The 22,345-nt window shown below is 38.3% G+C and overlaps 2 protein-coding genes and 2 non-coding genes across 4 annotated transcripts; 3 read left to right on the top strand and 1 right to left on the bottom strand.

Moving 5' to 3' along the window:
• Positions 1–277: 277 nt before the first annotated feature.
• On the top strand, positions 278–416 carry LOC146476186 (U4 spliceosomal RNA). Its single transcript, XR_014865696.1, has one exon. It is a non-coding gene; the product is annotated as a U4 spliceosomal RNA (small nuclear RNA).
• A 2,029-nt stretch (positions 417–2,445) lies between these two features.
• On the top strand, positions 2,446–2,584 carry LOC146476185 (U4 spliceosomal RNA). The gene has a single exon (XR_014865694.1). It is a non-coding gene; the product is annotated as a U4 spliceosomal RNA (small nuclear RNA).
• Positions 2,585–4,226: 1,642 nt separating this feature from the next.
• Positions 4,227–7,774, top strand: LOC146476184 (ras-related protein Rap1-like). Its single transcript, XM_085114639.1, has 2 exons — positions 4,227–5,914; positions 5,945–7,774. Exon 1 carries the CDS (start codon positions 4,869–4,871, stop codon positions 5,538–5,540), a length of 672 nt encoding a protein of 223 aa, XP_084970765.1. The 5' UTR covers positions 4,227–4,868; the 3' UTR covers positions 5,541–5,914; positions 5,945–7,774.
• Positions 7,775–11,716: 3,942 nt separating this feature from the next.
• On the bottom strand, positions 11,717–13,292 carry LOC146476183 (uncharacterized). The gene has a single exon (XM_085114638.1). It carries the CDS (start codon positions 12,932–12,934, stop codon positions 12,140–12,142), a length of 795 nt encoding a protein of 264 aa, XP_084970764.1. The 5' UTR covers positions 12,935–13,292; the 3' UTR covers positions 11,717–12,139.
• Between the last annotated feature and the right edge of the window lie 9,053 nt (positions 13,293–22,345).

Here is a 22,345-nt window from a genome sequence, read left to right as displayed (position 1 = left end):
ACTAAATTATTACATGACTCAATTTTCAGAAATCCCTAAAAGGGATATAATGCGCATGCGTCGATTAATCTGATAATTGTCTTCCAAATTTTAGCACTTTGGCATGAGTTAAAGAAACCAAATTACTTGAAAAAAATTTTTTAAAACTTTATTAGTTTCAGTTAAAAGAGTGAAACCAATCGGAATGAAAAGTAAACAGGGATGGTGATATGTAATTCATCCCACAATGATGGCGTTACTGCCTACTTGAAATTGTTCGTTGTAACCAATAAAAGTTAGCTTTGCGCAGTGGCATTACCGTAGCCAGTGAGGTTCATCCGAGGCGCGGTTATTGCTGATTGAAAACTTTTCCCAATACCCCCCAAGACGGCTTGAAATACAGCCGGCTTTGCAATTTTTGACGGTCCATACGTGGACCCTATCTAAAAATAAAAGAGATTGGTCCAAACACTTTCATGGCTCGATATTATGACGATATGCTCAGGTAGTATCCAGATTTAAGAGCCACTATCCCTAAGAAACTCATATTCAATTTTTATCTAAGAGATAGATTTCGTTGATAACTCTTCTATCAACTTCTCTTTGCAAGGAGGTAACAAATATGAAATACGAAGGGAGAAATTTAGTTTTCGTCGTTAAACATTCAATCGGAGGCACCCAATGCGGAAAATATTTTTAAAAGAAACTACTGTCCCTTACTATTTCCCAAGATCGTTTTCAAGACACACTTTCACCTGTTCAGGTCCAATTTATTAACTCAATTTTTAAGTTTCGCAAAAAAATTGAGGGATCAGATCCCTATTCTCCGCAGGAATCTCCGAGCTGCTGTTGGCCTTTCGAAAATCCTAGCTGATCTTATTTTGTTCTGTTAACGGCCTTTTTTGTCCCTCCCGGGAATGAACCGTCGAAGGAGGGGCGGGGGGGGACCACCAACGTTGACAAGGGCAACGCAATGAGCATATTGACAAATTACTGGCCTGTGAACAGGCTCAAGTTCGATTTTTGTCTTCGCCTTATACCCCGCTTGGGAGACTGTTCCCAGGCTACAAATTACGAACGTTTTGAATGTAGGGGACTGTTTCGTTGCCGGATATCTTGTAGTACAAATGCACGTGCCAGACGTCATGGACTTGACAGCAAATAAATCAAACGGATTGCAGGGCTGACACCACGGCAAAGGGCAATTTATTTGGGCCAATATTTCAACTGAGTGCCACTAATCTTCTTCAGAGCCACAGTCACAAAAAAAAAAGACTACTTGTACTAGTTGAAACATTGGCCCAAATAAATTACCCTTTGCCGTAGTGTCAGCCCTACAATCAGTTTGGCATATTGACAGGCAGCAGGTTGTGCTTGAAAAACTAGTTCACGAATGACTGCACACATTCAAGGTTGACTGTCCTCAATTTCAACCCCAGAGCCGCTTTTCTGTTTTGGTCAGCACCAAGACCACGTTCTTGACGCTGACCAAAATTAACGCAGGCTCTGGTGACGAAGACAGTATGACAGACAACGCCTGTGAAGCTAATCAGATGTGACTTTGTCGCCAAAGTTGTCGGTTAATAAAGTGTTCATGCTTATTCTATAGACTATGATTACAATTATATAGAAAAGCAACAACGACAACAACAGCAAACTGACTTAAATCGAAAAACGTTTGAATGCAGAGGTCCACACAACGCTGGAATTAAACTTGCTGGTAATTTTGCCGGATCTCTCTTGTGAAAGACCTCGTGTCAGGCGTCACTTGAACGTGAAAATACAAAACTAAATGCAAGGCTAGCACTACGGCAAAGGGCAGATTTATTAGTGGCCACTAATAAATCTGCCCTTTGCCGTAGTGCCAGCCTTGCATTCAGTTTTGTATTTTGACTTAAATAGTTGTAAAATGAGATAAAATACGTAAAATTGCCTGATGAGTGTGGTCCGATAACTTCGGATCATACGAAACAGTATTGTCGCAATAAACGATGAAAACTCCTGAAGCCTGAACTTCTGTGAAGAATTAATCAACAGCATCGGTATCCTTTGTTGAAGTGAATTTTCGTATTTATCACCCACCACAGGAGAACTCAAGTAACCGCTTCTTAGAAACGAGTACTTTGGAGCTTAACATAACTGATGCTTTCAGTAACGTATGGAATTAACATTCAAAAGCACTTTGAACTTACTAAATTATTCCATGACTCAATTTTCAGAAATCCCTAAAAGGGATATAATGCGCATGCGTCGGTTAACCTGATAATTGTCTTCCAAATTTAAGCACTTTGGTATGAGTTAAAGAAACCAAATTACTTGAAAAATTTTTTTAAAACTCTATTAGTTTCAGTTAAAAGAGTGAAACCAATCGGAATGAAAAGTAAACAGGGGTGGTGATATGTAATTCATCCCACAATGATGGCGTTACTGCCTACTTGAAATTGTTCGTTGTAACCAATCAAAGTTAGCTTTGCGCAGTGGCATTACCGTAGCCAGTGAGGTTCATCCGAGGCGCGGTTATTGCTGATTGAAAACTTTTCCCAATACCCCGCAAGACGGCTTGAAATACAGCCGGCTTTGCAATTTTTGTCGGTCCATACGTGGACCCTATCTAAAAATAAAAGAGATTGGTTTAATCACTTTCATGGCTCCTGATATTGTGACGACCAAGGTTTTAACGGTAACATGCTCAGGTATGAGTGTCCAGGTCTAACTGAGCTAAGAATGTTCAAACAGACACGGATTTTGACTGAATAAATTGTCCGGGAGAACACATTGTAAAAGTTAGCAATTCTAGTCAACTGCAGTAGCTTTGTGTGTGTTTTTTTTTTTTTTTTTTAATTTTATTTTTAGTGTTAGTTTCCGCTTTTGTCGTAAGCATTGTACTATAAGTAGTGTTGCTATAGCGCAATAAAATTATTAATAAAGTAATTTTGTATATCTTTTTTTTTCTTTTGGCATACCTGTGCGTGGGTCTATATTTCGGAACAACGAAACCCAGCACCCCTGGCTCGTACGGCGCATGCTCTCTGTCACGCAGCATTCGTGTAGCAGCTCACTTACCTCGTATCAAATTAAATTCTAGTTTTACTTCCGTGTTAAAATAGGTGTAACTTAAAATCTAATCACATTTTCCTGACAGGTGTGGAGACGTTTTAACTGACTGGTTTTTCTAACTTCTCGATTGTGTAGATCTGACTGGTAGCGAACAGGTTAGAATAGCTCTCCTTATCAATACGTAATCTGTATAGTGACAGAGTGTTGTGCCGCTAGCACTAAGGACACAAATGATGGATCTGAGAATTAACTCTACAGTGTATGTTAAGGTGCTAAGCAGTGAACCCATGGAAAGCCTACTAAGTGTTAGCCCTAGTAAGGAAATCAAGTGGGCAAAGAAAAAATGGTTGAGCTATGAGGACAGACGGGAGCAAGTCATGGATGATTATAGTGGTAATTGTAACAACGTGAATGGGAATAGCGACGGGAGGCAACGTGATCGAGGGGCCCAGTAGAGACGCGGACTCGCAATCTGTAGGCCCCAGGTTAGAGTCCTCTCTCTGACCACTAGCTTGGATTTGTTTCTTGGTAGTTCCTTGATCAAATCCTCGGCTATGCTTTGTTAATAGCCTACTGGTAAGTCTCCCTGCCAGTTAGGATTTTTGGAGACTTTCAGTTCTTTTTAAAATTTTTGTTTGTTCCACGGCCCTACAGGCTTCTAGCTTTAAATCTAGTCGTGTATATAAAGAAGTTTACTTTAGTTTACTTTTACTTTTTTTTACTGGCATGACCCAATTTGGCGAGGTTATCAGTCACTTTCAGGTTATTTAACGACGTATCCAACATCATCCTTGGGATTAACAAATAAAGCAGGCAATGTTTCAAGCATTCGAAAAATTCCCAAAACAATCCTTAACCCTCGATCTCAAGTGACTGTTGTTTGATGTCTCCCCAAATAAAAGTCAACTTATTAGCACCCTTCAATCACCTCCCCATTACAAAGTAACTACATTGTAAGTTATATAAAATGCACAAGTTTGTTATGTTTATCACCGCTGTTTGTATTTTACTCCTGATCAAGCTACGATGGCCCCCCAAAAAGTAATTAAGATACATTTTGAGCCTTTCCAAAGGAAAACGAAATGTAGCAGAACATCGGATGAAGGCCAAAAATGGCCTGGGCACCAGACTAACAAAAATTGAGAAAAATCAGTACAAGATGATGACAGTAATCGTAGGATTCCGCTCGTAATCTTTGCTAATTTAAAAACTGTTCTTAATTTGACTGAACTGACGTTGTCAACGCGCATGCAGTGATAAAATAGTGAGGTTATCTTGAGTCAAAGTAGAACTGAACGGCAAAGACTCACCAGTTTGGCCCGCTCTTTATCCAATATCGTGAAGATATTTCACAAGCCTCTGGATTATTGTTACTTTGTTTTTATCGAGAAGAAAGTAACAAACTGAGAAGAGCTCTTCTAAGACAAAAATTTGGTTGATTTGCCTTTTGAAGTAATGGCAGACACTGTTGTCCAACCCCAAACAATTATCAGACAAGCGAAGTAGTTACTGAATAGTTCAGTGAGTGTTCAGTTGCTCCCTCTCCAATAGTCTTACACAGGAAGGCCTGTTTATAATAACCGACCGGCCTATCGCGTGTCAGTATACTAGCCAAATGAAGGTCAATAGTTAGTTTATCAGAGGATTACAAAACCGTCACAGAATCACGTTAACAATATATCTTTCCAAAACGCACCGTTCTCCAAATCTTACTTGTCGGCACCAGTTACCCATAAATGCAACTACGGTTTCCACACGATTCTTGTGACAAGTAAGGCATTTGCTTTTGCCAACGTTCATTTGTTTTTGTTTTCATAAATCGTTGGTTTGTGATGATGAAATCGCACTCCGGAAGTCCTTTGCGAATGAGGAGAAATGTCTTCGACGAAACGGGGTCTTCCGGCGAGCGAGAAGAACAGTTCGTGAAATTCACTGTAGCTGTTTTCGGGGATTCTGGTGTGGGTAAAACTTCCCTCGTCCGAAGTCTTGTAGATGAAGACTACATACAAGAACACATACCGACAGTGGAGGAGTTCTATGTGACCCAGATGACCCACAGAAACAAAGCTTATAATCTTCATATCATCGACACTTCAGGAACATACGAATTTCCAGCCATGAGAAAAGTAGCGATCCAAAAAGCCGACGCAGCCGTGTTGGTATATTCTCTGGACAAACCTGGATCCTTTACAAAGCTTGAAAGGTACATGGACGAAATCGAAAGTTGTTCTGATCAAAGTGGTCGGAGGATTCCTGTCATAATTGTGTCGAACAAAGCCGATCTTCCCAACTTAGCTGAGCCAATATTTTATAACGAGCTGGGTTTTAAAATCAGTTCATGTGATTATTTGGAGTCGAAGTGGACATGCCAATGGCTTTCCACGTCGGCCAGGTTCAATCTAAACGTGGCCACGATATTTTACAAACTTCTCGATAAATTGTCCCCCGAGAAGAAGCCTCTGTCTCGAGGTGGTAGTATTCTAAGAGCAGTATTACACTACTGATCATGAGGAACGATCTCGGCTCCGTGTAGCGACTAAAAAACATGGCAATGATACGCTGCCAGACAACAGAGTTCCAGGAAATATGTGAGCTATCCGCACAACGCTTGAAAAATTCTGTTGCAGCGTTGCTAGCGTCGCGTCGTTGCGAAAATTAAAGTCACGTTTCGCGTGATTCAGTAAGTTGTGCTGGGAGGACAAGTTCACTAATAATAAAATTAATGATAATAGAATTTCTATAGCGCCTATACAGTTATGTCCTAAGCGCTTTACAGTTATTTACCAAATATAACTTACAATATATTTAATATACTTTAATTAAAAGTCGTGAGAGATCTAAAAAGATAAGTCTTTGGCCTAGATTTAATTAAGAAAGTGTCCTCTGGTTGATGGGCGCTCGTGTGAAGGCACTTCATTCATTCCAAGAAAGCTCATTATCGTGATAAGTTTTCATGGAATATGAAACACGCAAGTTTCAGTCCGCAGTGCAGAATTTGAAGAGCTCAAAGTTCTGGTTGGGTTATATTAGTTGTAACAGACTATGCAATTAGGTTGGAGCTAATTCGTGCAGATATTTAAAGGTTAGTAAATTAATCTTAAAAATTATTCTCTGTTCGTTTCCAATTATAAACTCTTATAATGTTCTCGCAGGTCACGATTTTGTCTGGTTCTACATACAGATGAGATTTATCACTGTGTCTGGGTAGGGCAAGGTACTTGTATCAGCACTTGTTTGAAAACGTCTAAATAAGTCGGGACTGAAACGTTAACGTTCCAATGTTAATTAAGATCTTCTTGATAATTAATGATTAAACTAATTTTAGTAACACAGCTTGGGCATGATTAGAACCTAAACGGCAAAAGACGTATTAGGGTGCATTGTTATCGCTAATTGTGGCTCAATTCCACCTTAGGCTGGAGTTTACTTAGACCTAACTGTGAATCCAAGGCCTTTGTGTGCCACCTCATGTATTAATATATGTAGAACTGAGAGATAGGGAGACTATGAACTAAGTTGCATATCATTTGCATCTGGTCATATTTTTGTTGCATTTGCTCATGTTCCGAATACTTTCAAAAACTCATTAATTATTTATAAGCCCATTGACCTAATTCATCACGTGCAGTGACTTCATATCGATAAACCTCCCCCTTATTAGTCTGTGGTGTTTTATCAGCTGATAAAACACTCCTCTTTAGTATGCGGTGTTTAATGTTTTTCTCGTATGCTATTTTTCCAACGTTCACCCAAGCATAATTGTTATGAACTCTCTTGACACACGCTTTTCCAGCAATGTTTTTGAAGCCGTTCAAAAAGCTCACAGCACGTTTTTTATCGGGTCTAAAACCACTTGGCTGCGCCCCGTGGTTTTAAAACCCGATAAAACACTCCTGCTCGTTTTTTAAACATTACATAAATTAAGTCACCATTGATTACCGTACGATTTTTCAGAAAGCTTAGCTTACTAAATAAATAACTGCATATGCATCACAAAAGGACAATTTACAGGATCAAAAAAACAACACTCCTTTGGTATAGAATACTTACAATTTCGAAATGTGGAATAAAATTGTGATTTAAGAATTTCCCAAAAATTAAAACATGAAAGTAAAAATTGTGAAAATTTGCTCATAAATCTGATCCCCACGTTGTGACATTGCAGTGAAATGTGATTCGCTCTTGAGGATTTGGGCTTTGTCAGGAGCTTATGGTCATAAGCTCCTGGCTTTGTCTACATACGGATCATGTATTAGTTACGACGTTTCACGAATGAAAATACACAAAAAGACAAAAAAAGCTTTCCTAATTGAAAATTTATTCACATAAGCCTTTGTTTAATTCTGAAAACCAAACGTGCCCAATTTTTACTTCGAAGAGACCGGCAATACGCATTGAAGCGAACTTATGGACCCGGACTGAGCACGTTTTTGTTTTCAAACATTTTGCGAAAACTGTTAGGAACACGGAGAATCGACCAAGTAAAGATTCGCAATCAAACCGGTGATTTAGAAAAACAATCTTAACAATGAATCTATAAAAAGTTACAGCTAATGTTTAATAATATATTCATTGTTAAGATTGTTTTTCTTAACCTCGGTTCCAGACCCCTCATCACTATTATCTATATATAGTTGTAGATTAACGGTCACTTTTGAAAATGTATGTTCACTAGCATACGAAACATCAAGTTTTATAAAATGCGCAAGTTTATTATGTTTATCACCTCTGTTTGTATTTTATATTTGATCAAGCTACGATGGCCCAAGGACAAAAGTCTTTATGGTTAAAACCATTTTGGTATATGAAATTTGGTGTGGTTGTGTTTTTAGGGTCAAATTAAAACGGAAAGGAGGAAAGAGAGAAACCGAAAGATTCTTTGAACTAAAAAAGCTCGATTTACCAGTAATGGTGATGATAATGGTAATATATTTATATACCGCACATTTCACATAGCATAGTCTCATGACGGTTCATAATCCTTCTGTGGAGTGAGATCGGACGTCAGCATGTAAAGGTGCCACTGGCAGCCGCTATCAGTCCATATTTTGATCCCACCCACGTAACGTACGCATGAATATGAAATCAGAGACAGAGATAGATCGCCACACCGGATACTACGTCCTCTACTCTTTACGAACATTGTGTGGGTTCTTAGTAACGTCCCACAGATTATTAAGAACATACGGTTTATCCAGCTGCAACACCATCTCTGATAACCAGTCAGTGGATTTTAGAGGATACGTTTTCCACAGCGAAATCCCGATAACTTCAGTACCGGGCCCAAGAAATATTTGACAATCAATTTAAGAAGAAAGAAAGCCAAAAGCCAGGAGGGATATTGAAGTTATGAATAACTAAGTAGGGGTAATGAATCATTAAGTAGGGTCGTTCAACCGGCCGGGACAATTTTTCTCGTACAAACGCTTGGAGGGCGACCCACCTTTTCTCCATTTAAATCGTCCTGAGTTAAAGCCCGTTTTTATAAAACGATTTCAAGATTTTACGTTTAAAGTTGTACTTATGTTGGGCGAATGTTGGATAACGGAGTGTTCAACGGTTCCAACGCAATTCAACATTTTCAAGCACAAAGGAATTGTTGAATCGATGTTGAATGAAAGTTTAAACCAATTTAAACATTTTTTTTACACTTTCAAGCCGTTATTTGAAATTCACATTTTCACCAGCCGTTCTTTCTCATATGTGTGTTCATATGCGACAGGCAGCGCATGTCAAACAACAAATTCAAATCTTTTCAAACTTCAACAACACCAATCACAACATAAATCTATTGAAAGTAAAAGATAAATTATGAGCTTGGTTGATTGATTGATTGATTGATTGATTGATTGATTGATTGCCAGATTGATTGATGGGAATTAAAGGAGTTCACTAATGTGGATGATGAAGAAATTTTTCCAAGGTGTTTTATGCTATATGCTTCGCACTTGTTGTTAAAACGCTTCATGAATTTTAAAGTTATTACCTCACAATTTCAGGTATTTTGTGCTCTCAACGTCATGAAATCATTCCTAAAACATTTTCACGTCCTATCGTGCCTATGAAATACGCGATTAACGTCTGGTTGAGAGAGAGCACGCTCAAAAAATAATCACTTTTAGAATTGTTTACCTAAGCCCTAAAAAGTCTGTACTCTATATCAGTTAGAACACAGCTGCAACAGCCCACGAAGAATGATACTCCATTTTGGACGACAGTATATGAGCTTTGAGTGGGGAATACTTTTAAATCTATTAACACACAAAATCAAATCCTTTGCTGCTCAGTACATTATAACTTGAGGGTTAGAGCAAGAAATGTATGGGTCATTATTAAGTTGAAATATACACCGAAAAAGTTGCGCAATTATGCCTATCTCAGTCCTGTTTAAACGCTTTCGTTTCTTCAACGATCTAGTATATACGCTATTGTTATCAACGAAAAGGTTAATTGCTGTTGTTCCTCTCGCTTGGATATTTGCTTCACGTTGGTATACCAGGGCTATTTGAAACTAGCCTCGGGCAATATGACCTTGGACTTCCACTGGACTGCTCAACATAAGTTATATAACATCGCAGGTCCACTTGTCCGTTGTTATGGTGAATAGCATGTCCTATATACACTGCCCTATTTGACGATAGTAACCACCTTTGTGAAAATGCTGTAAGGTGACTGGACAGAAATTAAATTTTGTTTTAGGGGAAGAATCAGTGTAATCAAAATTTTAGCCGGTAACCTTTTCTTTTACTTCTGTTTCTTTGTTGTGAAAAAACCGTATAAAATAAATTAACAAATGAGACAGTGACTCAGCACTGAAGAAAGTTATTTTATGGCGAGAAATAAGTGCAAACCGTTACTTTACTGGAGGTCTGGAAAAAACAAACAAACAAAACACAACAAACCAGCGAGAAAGACCAGTTCTGCACTAACTTGCATTGAAGGAATAATAACAACAAGATACCACAAATCGTGAAGAATATTGGAATATGACCTGAGAGTTGTAACGCCATAAATCCGAACAGAACGTGCAGAAAACAAATATCTGCCTAACTTCGTCACGCAAATATTTATATGCAATCTACCACAAGTTACATCAGGTCATAAATATTCGGGTATTTGTTTTTTTCATCTAGGGGCAAGTTCATTTTCTGAGAGCAGGTGAAGTTGTCTACAATCCGGGTCTAATAACATTTTTTGTTCTTAATAACGCTAAGACTAAAAATTTTTTAATCATGCATGAACATATTTTTAATATTTTAGTGCCTACGTAAAACATACTGAATTTTCTAAAGAATATTGGATGCAATCAACGGTCCGCATTAAAGTTTTATTTGTCATCATGGCGCCACATTGAAAATTATCATGTATCGCTTTAGTGTGCCAAGGAAAGGGGATTCAGAAAATGTTGGAATATTAATTTTTCTTTTATCGGACCTCTGTTTATGTTTGTGATCATTTCCAGATGAAAAAGTGATCTTACTCATCAGCTAATTCCTCTAAACATGATTTTATTTCAAGAATCTCGACCCTCATTGCAATGTATTGTTTATAACAGTGCAATATATCAAAGGGACCATACGCCGTGCCATGCGAGTCTGGCAACTCAGACCATGGACTGATAACCGGAACATTTCCGGTGAATCGGTGTCATTTTGACTTTTCGAGTACTCTCTCACTTCGCCTGGTGCCGCAAACATTGATTAACGTAGCTTTTACGCCTAAATAATTGTTATCTTTGGTGAGTCAAAGTTGTGCAAAAAAAAAAAAACAAAACAAAACAAAACAAAACAAACAAACAAAACTCATGGAAACTATATTTTGAACCAAAAATAAGTTGTAAGGTCGAGGGTCAGTGGCAAAATACACACGTACTGATATTTCCTAAGCGTGCCGATGTTCACGACTCCATTTTAAACACTTTTGTCCGAGATTGTTGCTATATAACTTGAGTTTTGCTTTAACAGACTATCTTAATTTTTGGGGGGTTCCGTCTTCCTTTTGCTTTACTTCGAGAAAATAGAAAACTTCAAGTTGAGATCTTATGAAAACCCCTAAATTTGGCAAGTGCCTCATTAAAAACATTTGCATTTAAATTACATTCAGAGTTCATACATTACTGACGTTTAAAGAAATTGCAAATCGTCATTTGAATAAAGTCGTTTATATATCCGTGTTAACCCGAATTTATTCTGGTGGTTTACCAGGATAAACTAGAAATAGTCAACCGGAATTATTTTCTTGTATTTATCTTCTTTTTTCTAAAATACTGCATCGTCTCAGCTTACATCGAAGGAAATACATTACGCTCTGAAAGTAGACATTCTGATTTGGTATTCTGCAGAGTGTTGGCAATGCGGTTCAGTGATCGAAACACGAAAACGCGAAAGTAGAGCATCTTAACAAAAAATAGTTTCTTAGAGGTATATTTTGTTTTTTGTTATTAAATTCAAAGGTACTTCAAAGGAAAAACACTTTTAATAAACTGGCACTTTCAATTCTGCCTTGGTTTGTTTGGTTATCTTTTCTTTTATAAATTAAATAGGAAAATATAGAACATATTCCGTAATACCAGCAAATTTATTGCAGCTATAAATAATGCTAAACGTATATTTCCTGTTTTGTGTCAACAAAATTATTTTTTCCCATTGAGAAGTGTAGTCAGAAAGCTCAAATATAAACATTATTCACCTGTGATTATTTCTTTATTTTCTCAATGTTCACACTCAAATATTACATTAAGGATTTTCAGCATCTTAAAATTATTTAAAGCTGACAAAGCAGTTATCGTAAAAACACTGTTACGTTCATAGCTTTTCCAAAGTTTGTGTCACAATAAACCGGATTGAATTTTCAAAGCGAAAAATGCTGACTGGTGTTTGACGTAAAACGGGTCAATTCGACCAACGCTAACACACGCGCCCCGCGCTTTTTCTATTTTTACTTTGCTAAACTTAAAAGCAGAAAAGGAAGCGATAAAAGCAATGCTAAGGAAGCGATTGTGCGTCAAACGGAATTTTAGTCACATTTAAAAATATTCCGGCTCAGCAGCGCACATTTAAGCTTAATTTGGACGAATCTGTCGCAAAACTACAACCCACGCGCACTAAACAAATACAGGAGCAAAAAATTCTTTTGCCTGCTTGTATGAACGCTTCGGTCTGTCTGTTATTCGTTTCTGATTTGAAAATAAAGTCAATAGTTTGATCATTTCTGTATCCTTTAGTTGCATTGCAATTCCTAGCGGAGTTAGGCCATCATCGGTTTTCGCTCTTACATTTGCGCCGTGTCGAACAAGGAGCTCTGCACATTGTATACTTTGACCACAAACGGCTGCATGAAGCGGTGTCCATCCTTCGCCGTCTTCAATATTAACATCAGCTCCATACTGAAGTAACGCGATGACACAGCCAACTTTTCCATCGTAGGCAGCCTCATGTAAAGCAGAAGCGCCGTTCGAGCCCAGCTGATCAATATTCACAGTCCCCGATAGAATAATATTTTTGAGAGCGGCTGGGTCGTTCGCGGCGACCGCGGCGTACGCCGTGTATGAAGGATGAAGTAACCTTGTATTACAGTTAAGCCCAGGTCTTGCATAACGTAAACGAGATAACCGTCTCTTGGGTGCGTTTGCACAATTCCAAGCTTGTTCATCCTCTGCTTTGTCTATAATAATTTTTGGAATAGTGAAATTGTGCGGCTTTTTCGCGGTGTTTGTTTTCGAGGTCCAAAAAAGTTGTGGTGGAATAGAAAATTGCTTTGTTAAGTCCTGGTTGTTAAGCCCGTTGACAATTCTCGTCAGTTTTTTCTTGGGACGAAAACTGTTCCGTTGTGAAGGGAAAATCATCGAATTAATGCCGTTTTCAGATATTCGCGGCAACTGTGGTATTACAGAAACCATTTTGCTGTAAGCTTCTGTAGACCTTGGTGCAACTTGTAGGTTCGTAGTTTCAGCTGTTTCTGCCGTGTTAAACCTTGGCCAGTTCTTTGTCACTTGCGTACAGCTATGAATCTTGTGATAAATGTCAGCGTCTTTGTTGATGTGACTTAGCACCAATGTAAAAGGAAACTCAATCCTTAGAACATATCCTATTTTGAGAGGTTATTCCATCAGCTTTATCCAGATTATTGACCCTGTAACCTTGGCGTTAAAAATATTATTGAAACTGCCAAGAAATTTATGAAACGTGCTTTGCTCGCTAAGATAACGAGCCAAAAACGATCTTTCCTTGATGCTTTGTGATGATTTGTGATGTTTCTGTCACGAGCGAAGGACCACATAATGGTTCACTTTTCAATTCACGTCTTTACGCGTGTCAATCATTCAAGGAATGACGTCAAACCGTTGTTTCTTTCCGGCTCGCCAACAAGAGGTTTATTGATTATATCGGGGAGTTCTTTTATTCCCATTGAAATATGGTAAAGAGTGCCCTCGGCGAGGAATGCCAATTTTTATTATAGATACAATTAAGGCTCTATTTTAAGAAGAAATTTGTTTACAACAGTGCCAGGATTGTTTGGATTTCAAAAGAACGCTGGCCGACTGAGAGCAGACTGTTAAAGTGATTGTGAAAAAGATTGCTCAGCCAAAACCTTCGAGAAAATTCACTGTTTTGTCAAGAAAAAAAATTCTCTCGCTTGCCACAGGGTCAATATTATTAAGTCACTCCGTGTGGCGACAAAGTTTGACGTCAGGAGGGCAAAACAGAATAATCCCGTTTCTAAATGTAAAAACGCAGCGCATTTATGATGGTATTGTAAATAACGACAACCTTGTTTTTCTAAACATAATTATTGACATTTTTTTCAAGGTCAGTGAAATAAATTAAAAATAATTACAGCCTAAGAACAAAAATATATGTAAAGCACCGCACTTGGATGGCGATTATTAAAAGCAGTTAAATTGCTTAATTAAAATATTCAATGGAGTAAAATATAATATTTGCATTAAAAAAGCTCGTGAATCTATATTATATTCGCGTTGCCTACGAAGCTTGACAGCCAAAACAACATTATACTCTAAATTTAACACCCTGAGATCGCCACAAGTTTATTTTCAAAGATGTTGATTTCGCATATGCTACGGTTGCGTCTTTCGTGCTAAAGAGATCCTGGTGCTGATCAAAGACAGCTGTGTTTAATATGGAAAACAAGAAATTCGGTTGTTCTAAAATAAGGCCTTTTATTCGATAAAAATAAAACTCGACCTCCGGTAAAAAAAAATCTACGAGGAGTTTCTTCGTTTATTGAACAGCTTGATCGATAAAGGGTAATTCTTGTGCGCGGATATTTACTCAGTATATTGGCGCCAGGAGCCGGTGCTCCAGTTTGCGTATAAGGTTTTGAATAAACATCTAATCATTGGAATATTGTAATTTATAAAAATACTTCGAAAGTCGCGGGATAAACTGGCAAAAATAATGGTTTAAAAAAATCAAAGGCCTGTTGAAACTGTATCATTGAGAAAAAAAAAGGAGTTTATTTGGCTCAAATACGCCTTCAGTCCGGATATTAAGGTTAATGTTCATGTCTGTTACCATGGCGACAACTTGATGGAGACTGAACCAAGACTTCAGTATATATAAACGCCGAAACACTTTTGAAGCTATATATATATATTAAAACTGAATGAAAAACTTGAAATATTATAGATACAGGGTCAAGGATAATCTTTTGTCATCGCCCGTCCAGTTATGTCTGAAAAAGAAAAAAAAAAAAAACCTTTAGTTTGAAGCGTATGGTTTGCATGATGACGACATTATGGTAGGTTGGTTGCAACGTAGGGGCGCTGAATCAAACTGCAACGAAATACTCAGAGCACACGTACACGTACCATTTCTTTGTTGCGTCTTTTAATAAAAGTAGAAATCACACTAGCCCACATAATATACGTCATAACATGTTGAAATTACGGAGGAGTAATTTGTGGAGATTATTTTGGTTAAAGTAGTATTAAGATGAACGCACGTTCTGTTGGTACAGTATTTTTAACGAGAAACTCGTAGTTTAATTGCCACAAAAATTTCAAATATGGTTGAAACACTGAAACGGAATGACACTAGGCCGCCACAAGTTCTTTCTTACAAGCCCGTCTTTGATTGAAGCAGAAAGGACGGATGCTGGCGTTACTCCAAGATGGATGGGTCCAGTGGAAAAAAACTCTTTTATTTTGGTTTTTGTCGGCTTAACGAAACTGAATTTTAGATATTCAGTGTCGTGGCAGTCTGGTTGGTTGTCTGGTCGGGCATCCGGGTACATGCATCCGGGCACTTCTGTACTAAATAAATATTTCAATCTAAGTTACTTATCATACTGTCGTCACGTGCCCTCTGACACAATGTGTCATCAGTAAATGTTTTTTATTTTTTTTGGCAAGATGAAGAATGGAAGATTTATTGCGATTGAAAGGGATACAGTGCATTTGGTAATCTTAGCTTGATGAATGAATTACACAATGACAAGGCAAAAACTGAGGCTAGTTTTGTCGATGGTCACACTTTATATAGCCTAAATCATGCCCAGTAGCTGGCGTCATTTTGTCTCCCACCCCCCTCTTCTTCTCTTCTCTCCCTCTCGGAGTCACTCCGGAAACTGAATGCAAAGCAAAACTTTGGAATTATCTCCCTCAGGATTTGAAGACTATCAAACGCCGTCAGACCGTCGCTTCGCGCTTGATTCTTATATAGTTGTTTATTTGTCATTTCTTTGTATCCATGCAAATCTTTTTATATGCACGCGTAAAATAGCTGGACAAATAATTATGAATAATCGTTTCAAGCGATCCCGTATCTTATGTTTTTTCCACCTTCCCATTTTACCGCGTGACTCTAACTGATGGGATCTAAGACATAGTTATGAGGTACATAGAGCAGTTTTCAAATGAGTGTCGTAAAACCAAAACAAAGGTAATTACTCTGACCAACCAAGAGAGATCCAAACGGCTCAATGAACCAATCAGAAAACGAAACAAATGCATGTAGTCGGGGCCAACCGCAGGAAAACGCGTGCGAGCAAGGCACGATTGGTTTTGGTTTTGCTTCTCATTGGTTGAGAAATTGGCGGGAGTTTTGCTAACCAATCACAGAGCGAAACGCGAAACGCGAAACGCGAAATTACTTGCGACGCTCAATTGAAAACCGCTCTATCAGAGTAAGCTTAGGACACAAACCAGGCGTACTCAACCTGGAACCAACCAACAACATTAAGAGACAACACAATGAAATTATATTTCTTTTTACTTTTTGAAATAAAACAAAACAAACAAAAAAAGAAACAACAACAACAACAAAAACAAACCAAGTCGGCAGCGGGATGGAAAGCCAAACAATTTCTGTGTATGGCCGATGACTGAAATCAGTTTAGCCCAAATCTTTTTAAGAAACTGGTCACAGACCATTTTCGAGCTTATCATGTTGCTTCAGTCCAAAATACTTTTTAGAAGATATATATATAGGTTTTGTAAGATAATATCTTCAAGTTAGAGCATTGATTTTTATTCTGCCCTTCACGCAGTCAATCAATATTTGCTAATACAGTCCATTTCACGGCTATTCTGCTGTAGACGATTCCTGGCTCAGTGTTCGCAATATTTTGATATGATGTCAGTTAACTTTTTAAAACTGCTTCAAACCGCTTACACAGCTCTGCTTGCTTTGATCATTTTGATTTCACGATTACTAAGAAAGCATTCACCGAAAACTGTGTCGATGTTTACAAAGCATCGAACATCACTCCGAAGAAAGCCAACACCATGCTACATCCGGTACAAAATCCGGCCGCAGTTTCTACTTTCAAGTTGTATTGATATTTTTTACCAGCAATATTGGAATTCAGTTCTTTCCGATTAAGAGGATTAAACCTTGGGCACTCGTTAATCAATATAATTGTTTTTTTGGTTTTGACGTCCGAGGCAGACTAATTCACCGACTATTTAAACTATGTCAACTGACGTCAGTAAGCTTGTGCGAGGAAACGGAGGGGTGCGGGTTTCCTGTTTTCTTTAGGTTAGGTTTTAAGCTTCTCTTTGGCTTAAGTTTCAGGAAAAGACTTTAAGGGCTGCGGGCTGAAGCAAAACTGATTTATTATGGAAACTCGCGTGTTTGTGGCTTGGGAACAAGAAGATGACTCAGTGATCTTTCAGGCTGGAAACAGTCAACCAGAAAGCGTCAAGTCATTTTCAGGGAAAAAAGGTTTATTATACAGGTGCTGCGGAAACCAGAGTCACATTCGAGCCGAATACTATTCAGTTTATGTAGCCGTCAACGACAACACAACAACAACAACAACAAGCTTTATTTGCATGGTCATATAAATTGTTACCTGAGTATTGCAAAAGCGTGAAAGAGTCGGCTAAAGTAATGCTAACTAATGAAAACATAAAATACAAAGTACTAAAAACAAATGAAGGCAGAGAAGACAATTAATCTTTTATGATCAGATTATGTTATTTGGTAACAAATTATTTCAGGAAGAAAATAACTTTACCATAGATCTGCTTATTGACAACATAATCAGAGGAGATCATCAACATCATTTCTAATGGATGAATACTAGGACAATGAAATCGAAAATGAATTTCATCCTCTGTAGAATTGGGCTCACAGAAAGAGCAAAGTCGTCCCCACATCGATGTTCATACCTAACCGTACCTTTTTGGTACGCTTCGGCGGCATATCAGGCGAGTTTGGTCGAGCCATGGTTTGTATTTTGGCGAGACGCAGACGAGCCAAAATACCCATGGCGAGACCAAACGAGCCTGCTGATATGCCACTGAAGCGAACCAAAAAGGTACGATTAGGTATGTACCGTACCCAAATTCAGTCCAAAATCCTGTGTTAGTTTTAGTAGTTACAGTAGTAAAATCTGCCAGGCGTTCTATCGTGTGGCCCGCGATGAGAATAATACGAGTCAACAAACGGCGCAAAAAGGAATGGACGAAAAATAATTTTACTTGGAGTTTCATTTTCGACATTTTCAAAATCCAAATTTAGCAAAAAATTTGGGAACTCCGACTCCGTTATTGTTTCAGTCTGAACAAGTGTATCAGTATCTGTCGGCATAATTAATTGAGGGACTGGTTATGAAACCTTGCCATGACAACTATGGTGGTGCAATTTAGGTTGGAAGGGCCGCCACCGTGCACAATCCTTTGTTTCAATGTTCACGCTACTGTTGAATATCTTGACAGGAACGTTTCTATTGGTCAGTTGCTCCAACACATTTCAAAATCTATTGTGGTCTGTGCACGGCCATCATGTGCCATAAAACACATTAATCAAAGACAAAATTATCAGTAAAGATATGACGAGGAGACCTCAAGAAACCATCGGGCTTGTATAAAGAGGTCACCTCGAAAACACAATAAATGCAAAATAGTGCTGCGTATGTGCGGCATGAACAATTCAGAATTCTTTCAATGAAAACTCGTTCATTCGTTTCTTGAAGGTAGGAAAGCTAGATGAACCAGTGATATGTGTTGGAAAAGAATTCCAAATTGTAGGAAGTAGATAAAGAAAACTGTTTAAGATGAGTACCGCAGGCATATGGTCGATAACTACTTGCTGTTGTAGTGCCATAACTATGTACTTGACTGCTAGTTACAAAAAAATCGAGAAACGTCGGAGGCAACAACAGGTTATGATAGCAATACATATTAAATTTAGGGACATTAAAAGAGTTTCCTTTAAAAATATGTGGCACCCGAGAAAATAAGGAATGAGCTCGATGGTCCGAGTTGGTGAGTAGCTGGCACAGCACGCTTCTGTATGTTAGAAACACATGTAGGCGGCTATGTTACAATATGTAATGTAAGGGTGTATTAGTGTGTAATACAACGGTAATTTCGTTTCAGAAGATAAATATAAACGAGATCTTTATATTATTCTAACGGACTTGGAATTTTTTTTTAACAAACATAACTACATGTGATGCTTCTATGTAAGATGTTCGCCAATATGGACGCCTAATGTAGGGTTGGAGGGAATTTTTTAAAACGCATTTGCCCGCGTTCCACTACACCAAACCTTCTCATATTTTCTCCATAATGTTCTTTCAGGCTTTCCTCATTTGCTTGGATACTTGGTTTGATGGATACTTGGTTTAATGGAAGTTCAGTCAGAGAGATATGTTGGTCAGTCTATTCAGTAAGGTTCATCACAAGAACAAATGGCTCGCGCCGCCAAACACGGACCACTTACCCGGTGGTGACAGTGAGCTATACCCGTATCCAGGGATATTTATTGAACATATTTGCAATCTACTGAAATCTCCCTGTATACAGGATATTAAACTTTGTGTTTGCCTATATCAGTAAGTCATCTACCACAAAATTGAAGGGTTTTCTTGTTATAGCTTGGATATTAAACTTCTGAACTGTACTAATTGTATCTTCTCAAAACGTACGTCCATGTGGGGGCCGGGAGAGAGCTGATTTGGTAAAACTGTAACAACATTTCAACCAGTCTGGTAACGAAACCTAATGTGAATTTTTTTTTCTTGTAGTAGGTCGTTGTAGGAATCACTTTTATTACCATTTAATTTAACTTTACTGAATTAATTAAAAAGACGAAACACGAAAATGAACTAGATCGGCCCATTTTATAGGGAACATGATTAAGCTTCTTAGAAAAGTAGTGACTCTTAAGTAGTGACGTCTGATAGATCCAGAATTATCGAGTCACTCCTTTCGAAAGCTTACGACAGTTGATAAATGTCGTGTTTGGCAGAGGATTTTAAAATTAGAATTACCAAATATAGCAACATTACTTTAATGTGATAAGCTTTTATATCGCCTGGTCTATTGCGTGAAAAAATATCAGCCAATGAGAAAACAGATCGTCAGATATACAATGTAATAATTGCAAGATGTAGTTTACAGAGGTTAATCTGTCTGTCACACGCAGATATTTTTACTGGGGTTATTTTTATCTCACTGATTCAATTTTGACTCCAGCGTGGACCGAGCATAATCATTGCTTGAGCGCCGGATTGCAATCAATAGAACGAGTTTTTTTTGTTCTCACAGCATGGCTCATTCGGTGGAACACGAAGCTCGGTTTTTTATAGCAATGAATGAGAACATGCTAAACAAGCTCCCTTGTGTTGATAGGTTTTCAAAAGCGACCCCAAGTAAAGCGTAAAAGTCCATATAAACTCTTTGATAGGCGGGTACAAGCAAATGCCGCAGGTTTAAAGGACTGCATTTCACCAACAATGTTATCAGTATATTAGTGACCACAAGAGTTTATAACAACTCTTCCAAACACATGTGAAACACATGGGTCAGGGCATGTTGGTGGTTGCGCTTACGGTTCCTATTGTTCATACGGTTTCTTGTTTTTTTTTTTCGGGAGAATTAAATAAACCAAGCATATGTGACCAAAAGCACCATGAGGTAAAACAAGCAGCAGTTATTCCGTCAGCTGTTCCCATGGTAGAGTTCCCGGTGAACTTATATAAAATTGAAACGTTTGGTTTGAAATCTGACTGTTCGATCGCTATCCCTCCCCGACGAAAGGCTAGCGCTCGAAACATCACGGCCTCTGTATCCCTTTACGGTGGCCAATTTACTTGACAAAACAAACATCCATTTTCACTCGTCCATCGACGCATCTACCCCATCTTATTCATTCACCAAATGCTAAACCATCTTTGTGAAGTTTGCGCACACGCTGTTCCTGTTGTTTGAGTCGATTAATACAAACGAAGTCCAGAGAAGTCAAACCGAATGAAACGAATTGAATTATAATAGTAGAACAATCGCGAGAGGTAACGATGTGTGGTGTGTTTCATAACAGGCTTTCAGATTTATAATAACCCCTTTTTCTTTCAAGGTTGCTCTTACTTGGATATAACCATACAGCAAAAAGTTTTAAGTTGTGAAAAATGAGTACAGATCATTACTTTCTAAGAAAAAAATTGCACTCATCACGGAAGTGATATATTTTTAGCTTATTTCTAATCTTTAAATTCAATGTTGATAACATCGCACGTCAACGCATTGATGTCACTGCTTTAAAGATGTCGCTTGTTTTATATTTAAAAATAAACAATCCGAGTAATTTGCGTATGAAGGTGGCCTTCAAAGTCCTTATTAACAGGAAATACTAAACAGGAATTTTAAAAAAAATTAAGTTTCGCCCTTAAAATACTATCCCTGCTATTTATACAAAGCAATTGTAAGGAAATGTTTTGAAAAACCTCCCTGTAAGTTTCTATATCCAGTGATATATTCATGTCATTCATGAATGTTTTCTATATTCATGTCATTCATCATTATTGAATTAAACTGTGACATTTGAATGGTTATTTTTCTACGTGAAGATATTTCAGAGCTAAAACTGCTCATGAGACAAAAAATAAATTAGTAGAGAGAGGCTTGCCCATCAGCGGGGCACCCTGTCGATAATACGAAAAAGAGCGGTATCTTACAGATAATATTTTGTTCTGTGATATTAACGACAACTTTAAACGAAAACTCAGAACAGAAAATGAGCGAAATTTCCTTGCTGTATGAGCTTTTGACGACTTTTTATCCCAACTAGATGACACGCTTGCGGGCCAGGGCTGACGTCCCACGATACCACTTTGTGACGCTTAGGTCAAGCCTTGACTCGACGTGGGCTCAGATTACCGCTGATCAGTTTACGTCATTCCAAATTGTGGAGAGGACTTTTTTCAGGTTGTAATCCCAGGAGGGAGGGGTCAACTTCGCTTTTTCGTAAAAGGATTGCCTGTCGCATGTCCGGCTGGATGATGCGGGCCACCGTGACGTCACTTCCTTCCAGGGAGTGTGAATGATTGATAAACTATAACCTCGCCAAATTTTTTTCTTGGGTGATTAGCCAAATAATTCTAGGCCAAAGGACCGAAATGATCCCGAGATAAGACGCTTATGGGCGTTTTCGTGGGATGAGTTAGTGTATGTTTAGCATTAAGTGCAGGCGAAAACTTATCCTCTCGTCGCGTTTGAAGTAATTGACTGTAGTTTGAGTCAAAGATAGCGTGATGTTTCGCTAACCTTTCGTTACGCTGCTCGACGTCATACCGGAAATTGATTTATGATAACGTAATGACTGGGCCACGCACTTACAGATCTGACTCACGAATCATTCCTTTATAGACTTCGCACGGGCAAAAACAACATCCAAACGAGGTCGATACACCCTCAGACGTTTCTCCATCATATCTCCTCCTTCCATTTCGTCAGCGCTATTTATATACAAAATACTGACGGCAGACAAGAGAGGATGAAGGCACCTTCAACCTCTCTTGCGGCAGACTAATATTAACGGCGGAGGTGGCGAACTTGATA

This window comes from Pavona decussata, unplaced genomic scaffold (assembly GCF_977016875.1).
Source record: "Pavona decussata unplaced genomic scaffold, jaPavDecu1.1 SCAFFOLD_78, whole genome shotgun sequence".
NCBI lineage: Eukaryota > Metazoa > Cnidaria > Anthozoa > Scleractinia > Agariciidae > Pavona > Pavona decussata.
Note: the sequence above shows the minus strand (reverse complement) of the source record. Positions and strands in the feature narration are given on the sequence as shown.